Source organism: Callorhinchus milii, unplaced genomic scaffold (genome assembly GCF_018977255.1).
Source record: "Callorhinchus milii isolate IMCB2004 unplaced genomic scaffold, IMCB_Cmil_1.0 Scaffold23, whole genome shotgun sequence".
Taxonomy (NCBI): Eukaryota; Metazoa; Chordata; class Chondrichthyes; order Chimaeriformes; family Callorhinchidae; genus Callorhinchus; species Callorhinchus milii.
In genome coordinates, this window is record NW_024704764.1 from 3,680,364 (window position 1) to 3,695,062 (window position 14,699).

Consider the following 14,699-nt stretch of genomic DNA (forward strand, 5'->3'; position numbering starts at 1 on the left):
AATAATTGCTATGATGGGCAAATTTAAATTTCAAGCCTTGATCACTTCCCTCAGGCAACACATGGGTTGAATTGTGTTGAACAATCAACATATTTAATTCCTTTAAAATCCAAAATTACAAAGCATTCTTGATCTGTGCTTCAGTACACTGCTTTCTTAGCGTTTTACAGTCTCGCAAGTAAAATTTCTCACACACAGCACTTAACGTATAAAATCCAATAGGAAATAAAAAATCTGCAAAATAAAGCAGTTAAAATGCACAATAAAGACTCAGTACTGTTTCTTCAAAAACAATAATATATCATGTTGTAGAGTACCTTAATAATAATAATCCTTGCATTTAATGCGGTAATACAGAAAAGCTTCTCGTATTGTAGTCTGAAAATAAATATTTTTATATTGGAGTCTCTGGGGCACTTTCATTGCAACAATGGAAATAATTGTAACATCTTTAAAATTCAGAACCTTGAATCTTCACTCACTTTATTATCCACAAATCATTGCTTTATCCCAAAGATGCCGAAATATCATGTCGTACCATCAACTAATTGCGCCCATTTCTAGGGTCTCCAAAATTCAATATGGCAGGTCAATATATTTATCCAATAGGTTCTACAGGCAGTAATCAAAAAAGTAGCCTTTCTACTCTGAACGCCTCAAATATTTAATGCTATATCTGAGCGATTGGATGAGCTGCTTCATTCACCAATCACAATAAAGAGCTCACAAAACAGTTTGAACCCATAAAATTTACATATACTAAAATATGAATGAGATGATGCATCATTACTGCTGCTGTTGCTGCAATAGGATTTCCTCTCCGACACGCACTCTCTTGTTCATCTTCAGTACTTGTTGATTCCAAAGATTCTGACTCCGTGAAGTTGGGGCAGTTTTGGAATGAGAACGCTCATCAGAGAAATTGTATTTATAACAAAATGCAATTTATCATATTTTGTGTAAAAGCTGGTAAGAAAATACCTGTTTTTAAAAAAAAATTGAAAAATTAAAATCTCCTTAAAGGAAACTAACCTTCTCACAACAAACCCCAGACTACAAACTTGCAGTATATTTTAGAAGTGCAAAGATTATTTGCTTATATTTTCAAGATGACTCAAATTAACATTTTAAATTTTGTAGCAATGATTTAAAACTATCGGGCATAGACTGAACGAGGAAAAACATTCCACTGTAGTTTAACTAAACTTTTTTTTAAAAAACAGAGATAAATCATTTTCGTTTTGGGATCCTTCAGGAAGGCTCCCATCATTTCCCACATATTTATAAAAGCTTTTTACATTTTTTATGTTCCCTGCAATTTTAATCTCATTTTCCATTTTAGTCAATTGATCAATTTAGCCTTTACTTTTATATTCCTCTCTATCCTGTTTTAACTGTACTTATTTCTCCAAATCACAAATATTACCTCCCTCTTTGCCCACATTAGTTTCCTATTTCCTCTTCTGTAGTTCTTTCCTAAAACGCAACCAGTTTTTGAATACAGGGCGACAGGGTTCCTTAGGGCAATGACCCATGTTGGGGTCCCATGGTTGGCAGTGGTCCTTTGGATCTTCATTACCTAAGCTGCTATTTGATGTTGGATTAAATCATAGTCAACTACTACTGATGGAAACCTCACCAAGCATCCTGATTTTCATTTACAGCAGAGCCTCACTGAATAGCTACTAAGAGTAAGAACATCCAATTGCAAATTTAATGCTGTCCAACTGAAAATTCAAAGTTAAACCTAGAATCTTCCTGGTCAGTACTGACTCAACAACAACAACTTGCGTTCATAAAAGCACCCTTCGCGCAGGGAAGTGTCCCGCATCGCGTAATAGTGGAGCCTGACCCTGAGCCAGTGGGAGGTGACCATAGGCAAGGTCAAAGAGGAAGGTCTTCAAGTGTGATCTGAAAATGGGGAACAATAGGACAGAGGAATTGAGGGAAAGAGTTCCAAAGTTTTGGGTCGTGGCTGAAAGTATGCTGCTGATGGTGAAGGAGAGGGCCCAAGGGACAAGCAGGAGACCTGAGCCAGTCGATCGGAGGGAGATGATGGGGAATAAATAGATCGGCGAGATAGGGAGGTAGTAGGGCATGAGGGAATTTGTAGAAGAGTGTGAAGATTTTGAATTTGATCCGTTCTATGATTGGGAGCCAGTGAACCCCGTTTTAAATATGTCAGGTGATTCGGACAAAAATCTGGTCAATCTGGGAAAAATGCAGTGCTGGTCGCCACTGAATATACTCACGCCTTCTGTGTGTCGAGTGGTTCCATTCAGCCATGAGCGGGTCCAAGATGGAGATGGGAGGAGTCTAAGATTGATTGACAGTGGACTCCAGCCATTCACAAGTGACTGGAGTTGGGCTGTCAATCAGTGAGGGGGGGCGGAAGAATGGGGAAGAACAAAGGGGGGAAATCGCGGTTGATTGCCAGCGGGAGACGCTTGGGATTGGCTGGAGTTCCCAAACATTCACAAACGTCTCTAAGGCTGTCAATCACATCAGTGCTGCTGCTAATTAGTCCCCTTCCCGTCCAATGGGAATGGCAATGGGAGGGAGGAAGCTCCTCTGCTGGTATTTCGCAGCCAAACACAGTAAATATATTTATCTGAATTTCATGAGAGTACAGGATTTTAACTTGAATTGCTAAGTTAAAATACTTGGGTGTCCTGTTAACATTGCTTTAAGTGAAACAACATTATTACATACTATATGTTATTATACAACGACAGTGGGGCTCCTCTGCTGGGTGGGAATGGTAAATCGTCTAACCGCGGATGACTCTAAAGCTGGACCAAACGGCTGTCCCTGACGTGTCCGGCTTAATAGGCTTCCACTATAGTTGGATTCTGTAGATAGTGGAACTAGGGAGACTGTTGAAGAGGGCATTGGAATACACAAGGCAGGAGGTGACCAGAACATGGATGAGGGTTTCGGCTGTGATGGCCATGAGGTACAGTCGGAGGTGGCCAATGTGACAGAGGTGGAGGAAAGCAGTCCTAGTCAGAGACCGAATGTGGAAAGGACAGCTGGGGATCGAACCTGACAATAATAATGTTGGATACTCGAGATACATACAAAATGGAGGACCTGAATGAGGATTGGCTGAATAAGAATGTATTGGAGAAGGCTGGGGGAACGAGGTACTGGGCACATACACATTACTGAAAGATGAGACCATATGAACAGTTGAAGGAAAGGGTAGATCTCCAGACTAATACAGAGAGATAACGGCAATAACTTTTTCCCATCAGAAGCCTCCAAGAATGTGTTGATGGAAACATTATGTATTTAACATAATGTGATCAGGTCAGAACCAAAAATTAACAAGATTACTAGTAACATTTGTCCTGTTGGCAACTGATCACCCGGGACAGGTCAACGGGGTTGCTGAGGTCTGGAGAATGTTATCTACTCAGACCAGGGCAAGGGGTCAAGGAAGGAAGAGTATAACTGGTGTTTTGTCAGAGTAAGAGGAGCAGAACAGGAGGGAAGTGCCCAGACTTGAGTCTCTAGCAACTTAAGAATCGTCCGCCACAGCTACTAGAATTGGGTAGTATGTTTTAATTGTATCGTCATGTCTATCTTTCTTTAATTCTTAATCAGTAAACACCATACCTCTTTTGAGGATTGTTGGGTCATCATTTGAACTCTCGGGATCGGTATATCCCAACAAATTGGCGACCACAAAGGGACCCAACAAATGGTGAATATTGTACATGAAATAAAACGGTGAGCTAATGACACAACACATACAAAGGAATACCGTCTGATATACTTACAGCCATACCACATGTACAAAATAGCTCATCCTAAAGGGACCTTAGGAATAGACGTGAAAGGATTGGGAGCTGTAAACGGGGGTATCGGGTAAGAGTTCAAAAAAAATGGAAAAGGCACAGAAACTCAGGGACGAGTTTAAACAATGGTTAGACAAATACGAGCGGAAAATCTGCTCGAAGGCTGGGCAAGTCGCTGCCGTGTTCAGATCTAGTCTGGACATTGATGCAGACATACTTCAAACAGATTGGCTAGAGGAAAAGATTATGCACGGACAACTGAAAACAGCAGGGCACAAGTGTAGAACATTTACTAAATATATATTCTGGGCAAGAGCTCAGATTACGGAAAGACTGAAAGGCGAATTAAAGAAGGTCAGAGCTGAAAATGTTGTGCTTCAACAAGAATCTACCAATAGAAAGGTGGAATTGTATCGGGAAAGTGTAGACAAATCCAGCAACTTGAGGAAAAGGTCCCCGACTTAGGGTGTATAATAGATGGGCAATTAGGGACAGTTAACCTTGCAATCGCTGATAAGAAAAAGCATAAGAAAAGGCGAGAACTATTGGAACAAGCTCAGGTAGAAATTGACCAATTGAATAACGCACTAGAAGATGGACTGGGGGCATTACGAGAACATCTTAATAAAGTTGGATCTCAAACAGTAGATCACCGTCAATGCCAGGCGGAGATAATCAACCTACAAACTAAATTGTGGAATAAACAGGCGGTGGTTTGTGCAGTCATGGGGAACGAAATAAACACCCAATGGCCCCCGTTGGAACTAACTTATACAGAAGATGGGCCCCAAGACTACCCAGAAGCGCAAACTAACGTCATCTCCACAACTCGGGCAGCACGTTGGACCAGGGCAAGAGGTCCGGCACCTTCGGTACATTACAAGAGTAAATGCTTGTCATCGATGAAAGCACTGCATTAGCTAAGGAGATGAGATGGGTTACAGAGCACACTTGTCTGTTAGATTTAGCCCGTTGAGTTAAATTACAAATCGCATGCCATCACGAATTGGAAGACGAGGACATTAAAAGGGTATTAATTACCGCCCTTAGCACTAGCTTGAAAACAAAGCTCCCTGGCACCTCTTTTGACCATACAGTTGATGCCGAAAAATTTCTAGGTACTGTGCAAAAAGTGCGAGGGATGGGAACTACCTGGGATGCGTCTGCGAACACAGTATTGCGATACAGAAGAAAGATGAGACCCCCGAGGCCTTTCATGAGCGCTTAGTGCAGATGTATATCATGTCACAAGAGGCGAACCCAGATCGAGAACAAGTTGAAGCTTCAGCAGTTTATAAGGACGCGTTTCTCAAATGCTCTTACCGACAGTGTCAAACGCGCTGGGAGTAATGCTCGATAAGCGCAGCCCTTGGGAATATATACTAGAAAAGTCGGGCTAGGTGTACGAGAAGCAAATCGGAGCTCCTAAAGAGGGTTCAGTATCCGTAGTGGAGGGTGAAGGGCGCAACATTGCCCCAACTACCTTCCAAATACTTTCCAAAGGAGAGGAAGCGGTAATTACAATGTTAATAATCGGAATTCCTTTCCCCGCGCTGGACCCCAGGGTTGCTTTCCCCCTTGCCCTATTGGAGAAGCTGCCTCTACTTGCTATCGCTGTGGTCAGATGGGACACTGGGCTAGGGACTGCCCCGCGCCATTGCAGGTCAATAATCAGGACGATCAACAACAACAACAACATTTTCTTGACAGTATGATTAACACATACAAAAACAAGAGATCGTATGGACATAACAATCGCGACGGAGGCCAAGGTTATTATGCTCTAAGAACCGGTGGATGCAATCAAGATGTCGGGTATAATTCAGGGGGAATCAACAACCTGAAGGAGGTCAATGTTTTACTTGTAGCCAGAATGGGCATTGGGCAAAAGAAGGTCCGAGTTGGACACAGGGTGGTAACCAATCGACAGAACAGTTGCAGGCTCACATACAACAACAACAACAACAACAAGATTCCATTTATTGAGCGCCTTTCACGTCAGGAGGACCTCCCACATAGATCAACTTCAAGATGTTGTGTAGAAAATGGGGGCACTTGCTGCTACCAGACAAATTACAGGGGGCGGCTAGATTTGCCAAGTGGCTTAAGTAAATTCCCCCGCCCCGTGTCCGCTATTATTAACCCTCCAGCAGGCGACTGGAGGTGGTCCACAAATCAGTAAAACCTCCAGTTCCTTACCCTTAAAAGTTCTATAAAAACACAGGCAGCTATGACCAAGGAATATACAGTGTCACAAAAAGGTGCTGCAGTTGGAGGAACAACTTAAATGTAAAAGAGAGATGTTAGGATGAGCTAAACATGAACCTGAGAAGCTTAACTCAGAATGAGATGAAGCAAGAAAAGAAATTGATAGAATTAAACATGAGAAAGATGAAGAAGTGGACAGACTTAGAGCACAGGTAGCAGCCTTAGTGGAGGAAAAAATTGAAAAAGTGCAGAGCAAGCGTTCACTGCAAAGTTTAAAAGACAAAACAGGACAAATGAATTCTGCAGGAAAAAGAACTGGCAAAGGTAAACGGATAAACTCAAATCCAGTGACAAAACCACCAATACCGAAGGATTGTAAAGGTGAAACTAAGAAAGGTACTAGAGTCAAATTTGGAAGAAAGATTGGGACAAATGGTTACTTTTGAATTTGAAAGAATACAGAAGGAGTTAAAAGCAATGAGACAACTGATTGAGCAATGTATAGATCCTTGTGTCTCAACGATATGCCTTCGACCAAACAGGGAGATGACTTATTGGCTAATCTGAAAGCCCTCAAACAGTTTAATCTGCTTGATACTTGTGAGGAGTCCAGAAAGGTCAAAATTCTGTTCTCTCAAATAAACAGATTAACAAAAGTTGAGAGAGAGAGGATGGATTCATCGAAAAAAGACAAGAGACAAAAAAAATTGTACAGCACGGCAACTTTGAACATCACTGACTGTAGCCACTGACTATGAGCAGTTTAAATTCATTAACTGCTCGCATTCTGGTTTGTAGAAACAAACAAACACTCACTGCTTCATGCTGACCAGCACAGGCTGCTCAGAGAGAGTTAACCTTTTTGTTTCCACATAAAGTGAAACTGTTTTTGCAGCTAATGATCATGTCCAAACTACAATTGAATCCCTACTAAAGCCAGTCGGGCAAGTATTTTGAGGCAGTAACACAAATAGATCAAATTTCTATTCCCACTTCACATGATGGTAACCAATTTTACTGCAATCATATTAACCAACTAAAGTGTTTAAAGAAACGGGAGATTTCACGTTGTGATTTAGTTCCTACAGATACTGACAATGGCTTGTTACACCCTATGGAGGTCGCTTTCCTTCCAGCGACTTCTTCTGGGACGACTTATACTTCGCTTGTGGAGTCCTGTAGCTCAGTGGTAGAGCACTCGCTTTGCAAGTGAGAGACCTGAGTTCAATTCCAGGTAGAGGGCAAAACCTTGGGCAAGTTTCCTTACTCCACACAGAGCCTAATAATAATCCCCCCAAAAACAAAACAATAATAAATTGGTCATTTTCAATCCACGACTGTTTGTGGGACATTGCTGTGCGCAATTGGCTGCCGCGTTCGCCCACAAATATACAGTCAATTCACTTTACAGTATATTCTGTGAAGCGCTTTGAGACGTCGAGAAGACGTGAAAAGCGCAATATCAAATGCAAGTATTATTATTAGTATCCTCCCACCCACAAAGCCGGTCTTCACATTCAATTTCAGCTTGACCGTCTTGGGAGGAGATGAATGGACAACCCAATCAATCGTCTACTTCACAACAGCGGCCAATACCTGCACAGAGGACAGGGTCATTGGCAACCGAGTGGGTTTTGTATGCATCGGGTGTGGTAGGGCGTGCGGTGACAGGGTCAACAGGTAAACACTTTGACAGTTCAAGAAGGAGAAGTGATAAGTATTAAGAATGTCATTGTTCTGATTTATTTTATGTATAAATATAGAGAGTTGGGAAGGGTGTGCATGAGGGAAGTGGGAGGCGGACATTGCAAAGAGAGTGGGCAATGAGGCAATCGGGATTGCTGCTCTGGATAACCATTGCCGAAAGCCACGATGAGCCTGATGACTTGAGCAGAGGGAAGCTACAGTGGGCTCCAGGAGGGAGAGAAGTTGAGGAGGGAGGTAGTAGAGAAGAATCGAATGCAAGCAGTAAAGAGTGGGAAGTGGACGCGGGGGTATTTTGGGAGGGCGTAGCTCGGATCGGCAGCCAAAATGTCCACGCCAAGCCCGTTAGCAAAGGGATCAGCGGGGCATAGTCAGTCTGGAGGAGACTAGAGACAGCGCAGAGGGGAGAGAGGGGGGATGGCACTCCTATTTTATTTATTAGGTTAGACAAGAGCCTAACCTCATAAATAATTTAGAGAGGGTTTCACTCAGGTCACACCACACAATCCATGTTATTCACCGAAGCATTGGGCCCACTGTTGCCTCTAAAATACAGGAACACAATTGGATACAAAATATGGCAACCTTAGGCAAGTTTCCTTACTCCACACACACTCCTCTGTTTACCGAGCGTACAGTAAGTAGGAACCCAGTTATTAGTCGATCAGTGGAGCGCTTTCCAGGGCGAATAATCCTTCAGAAAAAAACTCTGGTCACTCAATCCACAACTGAGGGTAATAATCCCTCTCCCACCCCAAGAAAAGAAATTGGGCCGCTCACTCAATCCTTAACTGTTTGTGGGATACTGCTGTGTTGCAATTGGTTGCTGTGTTTCTTCCACAAACTATAGTCTGCAATATATTTTGTGAAGCGCTTTGAGACATCTCAACAATGTGATAAGACGCTATATCAAATGCAAGGATTACTATTATTATTATATATTTTCAGAAATTGGGTTGGTCATTATATCTTCAGACTGATTAATTCTTTGATAATTCACAAGACTCACAGGATAATAGGTGTGATGGTGAGAAATTTGCGAGAGGCAGTAAACTGCACTCCATAATCCATCTGTTCCCAGTGTGTCAGCAGCCTGGCCTTTCCTTGGTCTGGAGTTTCAAATGGAGTTCCCTTTACAGTGTGCAGAAATATGTACATTCCCTGAAGCAGAAGGAGACAAGTATAACCAAGCTTAACAATGGACCATTTTCTGAAGTCAATTTTCAACAAATACTAGCATGTTGACAGAGCAATGTTTTATTTATCTCTAGGATGCATGGTTTGGGTTCAAAAGGTTTCTAATACAACAGGAGTTTATTAATCTTTACCTATGATAAATGCTATGAGCTTACTATTGCATCCGTCTTTGATTAGTATGCATCCAGTTAGGGCACTGCCACATCTTATATTTGTACATTTCAATCTGCCTTACCATATTATGAATAATGTTAGTAAGCGTCCATACCACCGGCACACTGAAAAAGGGGATACTCAAGAGAATGATATGAAGCAAGCCTATCCCCAGGATGTAGGATAGCCAAATCCCCCGACTATTCATAACTCGGGTGTTTGGATTGACTTCGCTGTGAGCAGTGCCCACATTCATGATTTGTTGCTTTACAATCTATGGAAGGAAGAGAAATACATTAATTAATAACTTATTCCCCTCATTTTAGCAACATGGTTTAAAAACCTAATATTATTGACTGACACTCTTGATTTAACAACATCAATGAGATATTCGGGGTATAGTGCAATTCCATGTCCAAAGTAATATTCAGACGTTGCTTTGAATCAATGTAGTGGCTATTTTTATTCTTCAAGAAACCTGGAATATGGCATTCTCACCTTACTGAGGAAAGTCACATCTTAACCTGCTGCATAAAGTGGTCATTTATGGACATAAAGTGTTTGACTGGAATGGTTGCAATCTGTATCACTTACTCTAGAGTAGTCCAACCTTTGGGTTGCTGAGGGCTGGATGCCCTATTTGAGAAAGGTTCTCGGGCCGCATAATGCTGTATTGCCAGTGATTGTGACACCAGAAGCTGACAATTGTTACATTTGGCCATTAATTGTTAGATTTGGCCATGACACAAGCATCATTTACAACATCTGTTTAAACTTAAGTATAAAGTATTGTGTGGTGAAGTTTTTTGAAGTTATACTATACCAGTAAGTACATTTCTCAAATTGAATCTAGGAGTGTTTTGTCTTAATGTTAGAATTTTTAAAATATAATTTAGACCAGGGGGTTCCAACCTTCTGGCAGTAACAGACCTAATACCCCATTTGAGAACGGTCCGCGGGCTGCATAAGCAATATTGTTTGTTTCCCTTCCAGAAACATAGCATTCATACAGCACCTTTTTCACGTCAGAAAGCGCTCGACACCGCCACAGGGCATCCGAGCTAGGGGTGGGAGGCAGGACGTGAGGCTGACTGGCCTATAGATCCCGGGTTTATCCTACTGCCCCTTTTTGTACAGGGGAGTAACATTTGCAACCCTCTAGTCCTCTGGCACCACCCCGGTATCTAAGGAGGATTGAAAGATTGTAGACAGAGCCTCCATTATTTCCACCCTTACTTCCCTCAGTAACCTAGGATGCATCCCGTCTGGACCAGGTGACTTATCTATCTTGAGCACCGACAACCTTTTTAGTACCTCCTCTCGGTTTATTCTTATCTTATCCAATTTCTCTATCCTCTGATACTGTGGTATTAGCTGCATCCTCTTCTTTTGTGAAGACAGATGCAAAGTACTCATTCAATACGTCAGCCGTGCCCTCTGTCTACACAAGAAGATTTCCTCTTTGGTCCCCAAGTGGATCCACCCTACTTTTGATTAACCTTTTATTCTTTATATGCTTATAATATACCTTAGTGCTCCCTTTTACGTTACCCGCTATTCTTTTCTCATACAATCTCTTTGCCCCTCTTATTTCCGTTTTCAGTTCTCCTCTGTACTTTCTATATTCTATTTGATTATCTTCTGATTTTGGACCTGACATTTATCATAAGCCTCCTTTTTTTGTTTTATTTTAATCCCAATTTCCTTATTTATCCAGGGAAGTTTGGATGCCCTATCTTTCCCCTTTGTGGGAATGCATTTGTGTATTAGTGTGCGATTTGAATGTGTTCGTGTGCAGTTTGTATACGGTTTGTGTACGGTTTGTCTGCGGGTTTGTGCGTGGCCATGAATGTCAACTTTTGGTTCAGTGTTTTTCGAAATGGTTTGAACTGAGCAGCAGTTTGCTGCAAGGCACACCTGCAGATTTGTAAAATAGTTGGTATGAAAAGAGGAACTAATTTTTTTTTAAAATTGGGAATACAACAACAACAAAATTATATTTGTAAAGTGCTGAACATTCGGGATCAGGACTGGATCAGGATACAGAGAAGCTATTTCCTCTGGTGGAGGGATCTAAAACAAGGAGGGATAGTCTTAAAAATAGAACCAGGCCATTTAAAAGTGAAATCAAGAAGCCTTTTTTCACTCAAAGGGTGGTAAAAATCTGGAATTCTCTCCCCCAAAACGCCGTGGGTGCTGAATCCATCCACATCTTCAAGAGTGAGGTTGATAGATTGTTGGTAGGTCAGGCCATTAAGGGTTATGGGGAGAAAGCGGGAAATTGGAATTGAAAGGATTAGTTGAGGTACAGATCAGCCACGATCTAATTAAATGGCAGAACAGGCTCGAAGGGCTGAATGGCCTCCTCCTGTTCGTATGTTCCTATGAGAGTGGTGGGGGTGCAGGGTTGGGGTGGGTGAGTCAGTGGGAAGAGGCAGGAGGGTGGATGAAGGCACTGTCGAAAAGGAGGGTCTTGAGTCGTGCCTTGAAGGAGGCAAGGGAGGGAGTGAGGCTAAGTGATTGTGGCATGGAGTTCCAAAGGGTGGGGGCAGAGAGGCTATATACTATATTGCCTCCTTGGATACCGTAGTAGTGCCAGAGGACTGGAGGATTGCAAATGTTACTCCCCTGTACAAAAAAAGGGCAGAAGGATAAACCTGGGATCTATAGGCCAGTCAGCCTCACGTCAGTACTGGGGAAACTTCTGGAGATGATAATTCGGAAAAAAATAAATTCTCACTTAGAAAAATATGGGTTAATAAAGGACAGCCAACATGGGTTTGTTAAAGGCAAATCATGTCCAACAAACCTGATAAGAGCTTTTTGATGAAGTAACAGAGAGGATGATGAAGGTAGTGCAGTTGATGTAGTTTATATGGATTTTCAAAAGGCGCTTGATAAAGTGCCACATAAGAGTCTTGTAAACAAAACAGAAGCCCACGGTATTAAGGGGACAATGGCAGCATCGATACAGAACGGGCTGGGAGACAGAAAGCAGAGAATGGTGGTGAACAGTTGTTTTTCTGACTGGAGCGGAATGTGCAGTGGTGTCCCCCAGGGGGCGGTATTGGGGCCACTGCTGTTATTGATCTATATAAATGACCTGGACTTGGGTATAGGGAGGACAATCTCCAAGTTTGCAGATGCTATTAAGCTAGGAAAAGTACTAAATAGAAGCAGATTGCAAATGGACAGGTGAAGTTTAATGTTGTGCATTTTGGGAGGAAGAATGAGGAGAGACAATATAAGCTGATGGTAGAATCTTACAGGGGTGAAGGAACAGAGAGACCTGGGAGTTCATATAAGTAAATCTTTGAAGGTGGCAGGACAAGTAGATAAAGCTGTTAAAAAAGCATACGGGATATTAGGCTTTATAAACAGGAGCATAGAATACTAAAGTCAGGAAGTTATGATGAACCTTTACAAATCGCTGGTTAGGCCTCAGTGAGAGACTGTGTTCAGTTCTGGGCACCAGACTTGAGGAAGAATGTCAAGGCATTGGAGAGGTTGCAAAGGAGATTGACCAGGATGGTACCAGGAATGAGGGACTTCAGTTATCAGGAGAGGCGAGAGAAGCCGGGATTATTCTTCTTGGAGCAGAGAAGGCTGAGAGGAGACTTAATAGAAGTTTTCAAAATGATGAGGGGATTCGATAGGGTGAACAAGGAGTAATTTCCACTGGTGGGTGGGTCAGTAACCCGAGGACACCGATTTAAAATAGTTGTTAAAAGAAACAGAGGGGAGGTGAGGAGAAATCTTTTCACACAGCAAGTTCTTCGGATATGGAATGCATTGCCTGAAAGGCTGATGGAAACGGATTTGATAACAACTTTTAAGAGAGAAGCAGATAATTATTTGGGGAGGACAAGTTTACAAGGCTATAGGTGGGGAGAGCGCGGGGGAGTGGGATTGATTTGGATAGCCCTTTTAAAAGAGCTGGCAAAGTCACGATGAGCTGAATGGCCGCCTTCTGTGCTGTATAATTCTATGATTATAGACCTCAACTATAATAAATAATAATAATAATCCTTGCATTTGATATAGCGCTTTTCACGTCGGGAGGACGTCCCAAAGCGCTTCATAGAACACACTGTAAAGTGAATTGACTGTAAATTTGTGGGCGAACGCGGCAGCCAATTGCGCACAGCAATGTCCCACAAACAGTCGTAGATTGAAAATGACCAATTTATTGTTTTTGGTTTTGGAGGGATTATTATTAGGCTCTGTGTGGAGTAAGGAAACTTGCCCAAGGTTTCGCCCTCTGGAATTGAACTCAGGTCTCTCACTTGCAAAGCGAGTGCTCTAACCACTGAGCTACAGGACTCCACATAGACCACTAGACCCTCTACTTTGCCCCACTAACTTACCTTCAGCCAAACTTTATGCATTGCATTCTTTTTTAGCAACAACGTACAACAACTTGCACTTATATAGTGCCCTTCACGCAGGGTAGGGTCTCAGAGCGCTTAACAGTGGCGGATCCTGACTCCAAGCCAGGGGGGGGCGTGGGAGGTGGCCATAAGCATGGTCAAAAAGGAAGGTTTTCAGGCTGGACTTGAAAAGGGGAGAGAGGCAGCAAGCATAGGGATTGAGGGAGACTATTCCAGAGTTTCGGGACATATTGTCTGAAAGCGCGACCTCCGATGGTGGGGCGGAGGGTGCGAGGGACGAGCAGGAGGCCGGTGCCAGTCGAGCGGAGGCGCCGGGTAGTGGATTGGGAGTGAGGAGGTTGGAGAGGTGGGGAAGTGCCAGAGAGTAAAGGGATTTGAACACGAGGATCTTGAAGTCGATGCGTTCGGGGATGGGAAGCCAGTGGAGCCTGGGCCAGAACTGGTGAGATGTGGGGACGGAGTTTGGTCCGGGTCAGGATGGGGGCGGCAGAGTCTGAATGAGCTGCTCTTGTGAATAGTGGAGCTGTGAAGACCGGCGAGGAGTGCGTTGTTGGAATCCAGGCCCGAGGTGACAAGCGCAAGCACGAGGGTTTTGACTGCATCTGTTGTAAGGTACGGTCGGAGACGGACATTGTGGCAGAGGTGAAAGAAGGCGGTCCTGGTCAGGGACCGGATGTGGGGGAGGAAGGACAGCTGGGGGTCGACCTGGATGCCTAGATTGCACACCGGGTCAGTGAATCTGAGGGAGAGTCCAGATCTGCAGGAGTGAAGACTTTGACGGGAGCCAAGAAGTATGGCTTCCGTCTTGTCCACATTCAGCTGCAGGAAGTTTACACTCATCCAGGGCCTGATGTCTGCCAGACAAGCTGATAGAACATCGGGGGGACCTGGAGTCGATACTCGAGGAGGCAATGTAGATTTGTGTGTCATCCGCATACATGTGGAAGTTTACCCCGTGACTGCGGATGACATCACCCAGAGGGAGCACATAGATAAGGAAAAGAAGAGGCCAAGGATGGAGCCCTGGGGTACGCCGTAGGTGTCTGGGTGAGGGTGGGAGGAGAAACCATTTGCTAAGATGAAATGAAGGCAGTTGGTTAAGTAGGACTCGAACCATACGAGTGCGGTCCGACTAAGGTAGATGAGCGAGGAGAGGTGGTGGAGGAGGATGGTGTGTTCAACTGTGTTGAACATGGCAGAGAGATCCAGGGGGACGGGGAGGCTGAGGGAGCCCTGATGACAG

The 14,699-nt window shown here is 43.4% G+C and overlaps 1 protein-coding gene across 1 annotated transcript; it reads right to left on the minus strand.

Moving 5' to 3' along the window:
- Positions 1–239: 239 nt before the first annotated feature.
- Positions 240–11,894, minus strand: LOC103189460 (ORM1-like protein 3). The gene is made up of 4 exons (XM_007909871.1): positions 11,875–11,894; positions 9,148–9,339; positions 8,725–8,876; positions 240–981 (listed from the first exon to the last, which is right to left on the minus strand). The coding sequence occupies exons 2-4, from the start codon at positions 9,319–9,321 to the stop codon at positions 846–848; spliced, it is 462 nt and encodes a 153-aa protein (XP_007908062.1). The 5' UTR covers positions 9,322–9,339; positions 11,875–11,894; the 3' UTR covers positions 240–845.
- Positions 11,895–14,699: the final 2,805 nt, after the last annotated feature.

What these genes read in the sequence shown, in the direction of transcription:
- LOC103189460 (XM_007909871.1), bottom strand. Translation starts at nt 9,321, where the DNA reads ATGAATGTGGGCACTGCTCACAGCGAAGTCAATCCAAACACCCGAGTT. An exon ending in CTAACATTATTCATAATATG is followed by an intron (nt 8,877 to 9,147) that starts GTAAGGCAGATT and finishes CTTCTGCTTCAG; the next exon opens with GGAATGTACATATTTCTGCA. An exon ending in ACCATCACACCTATTATCCT is followed by an intron (nt 982 to 8,724) that starts GTGAGTCTTGTG and finishes TTTTAAAAACAG; the next exon opens with GTATTTTCTTACCAGCTTTT.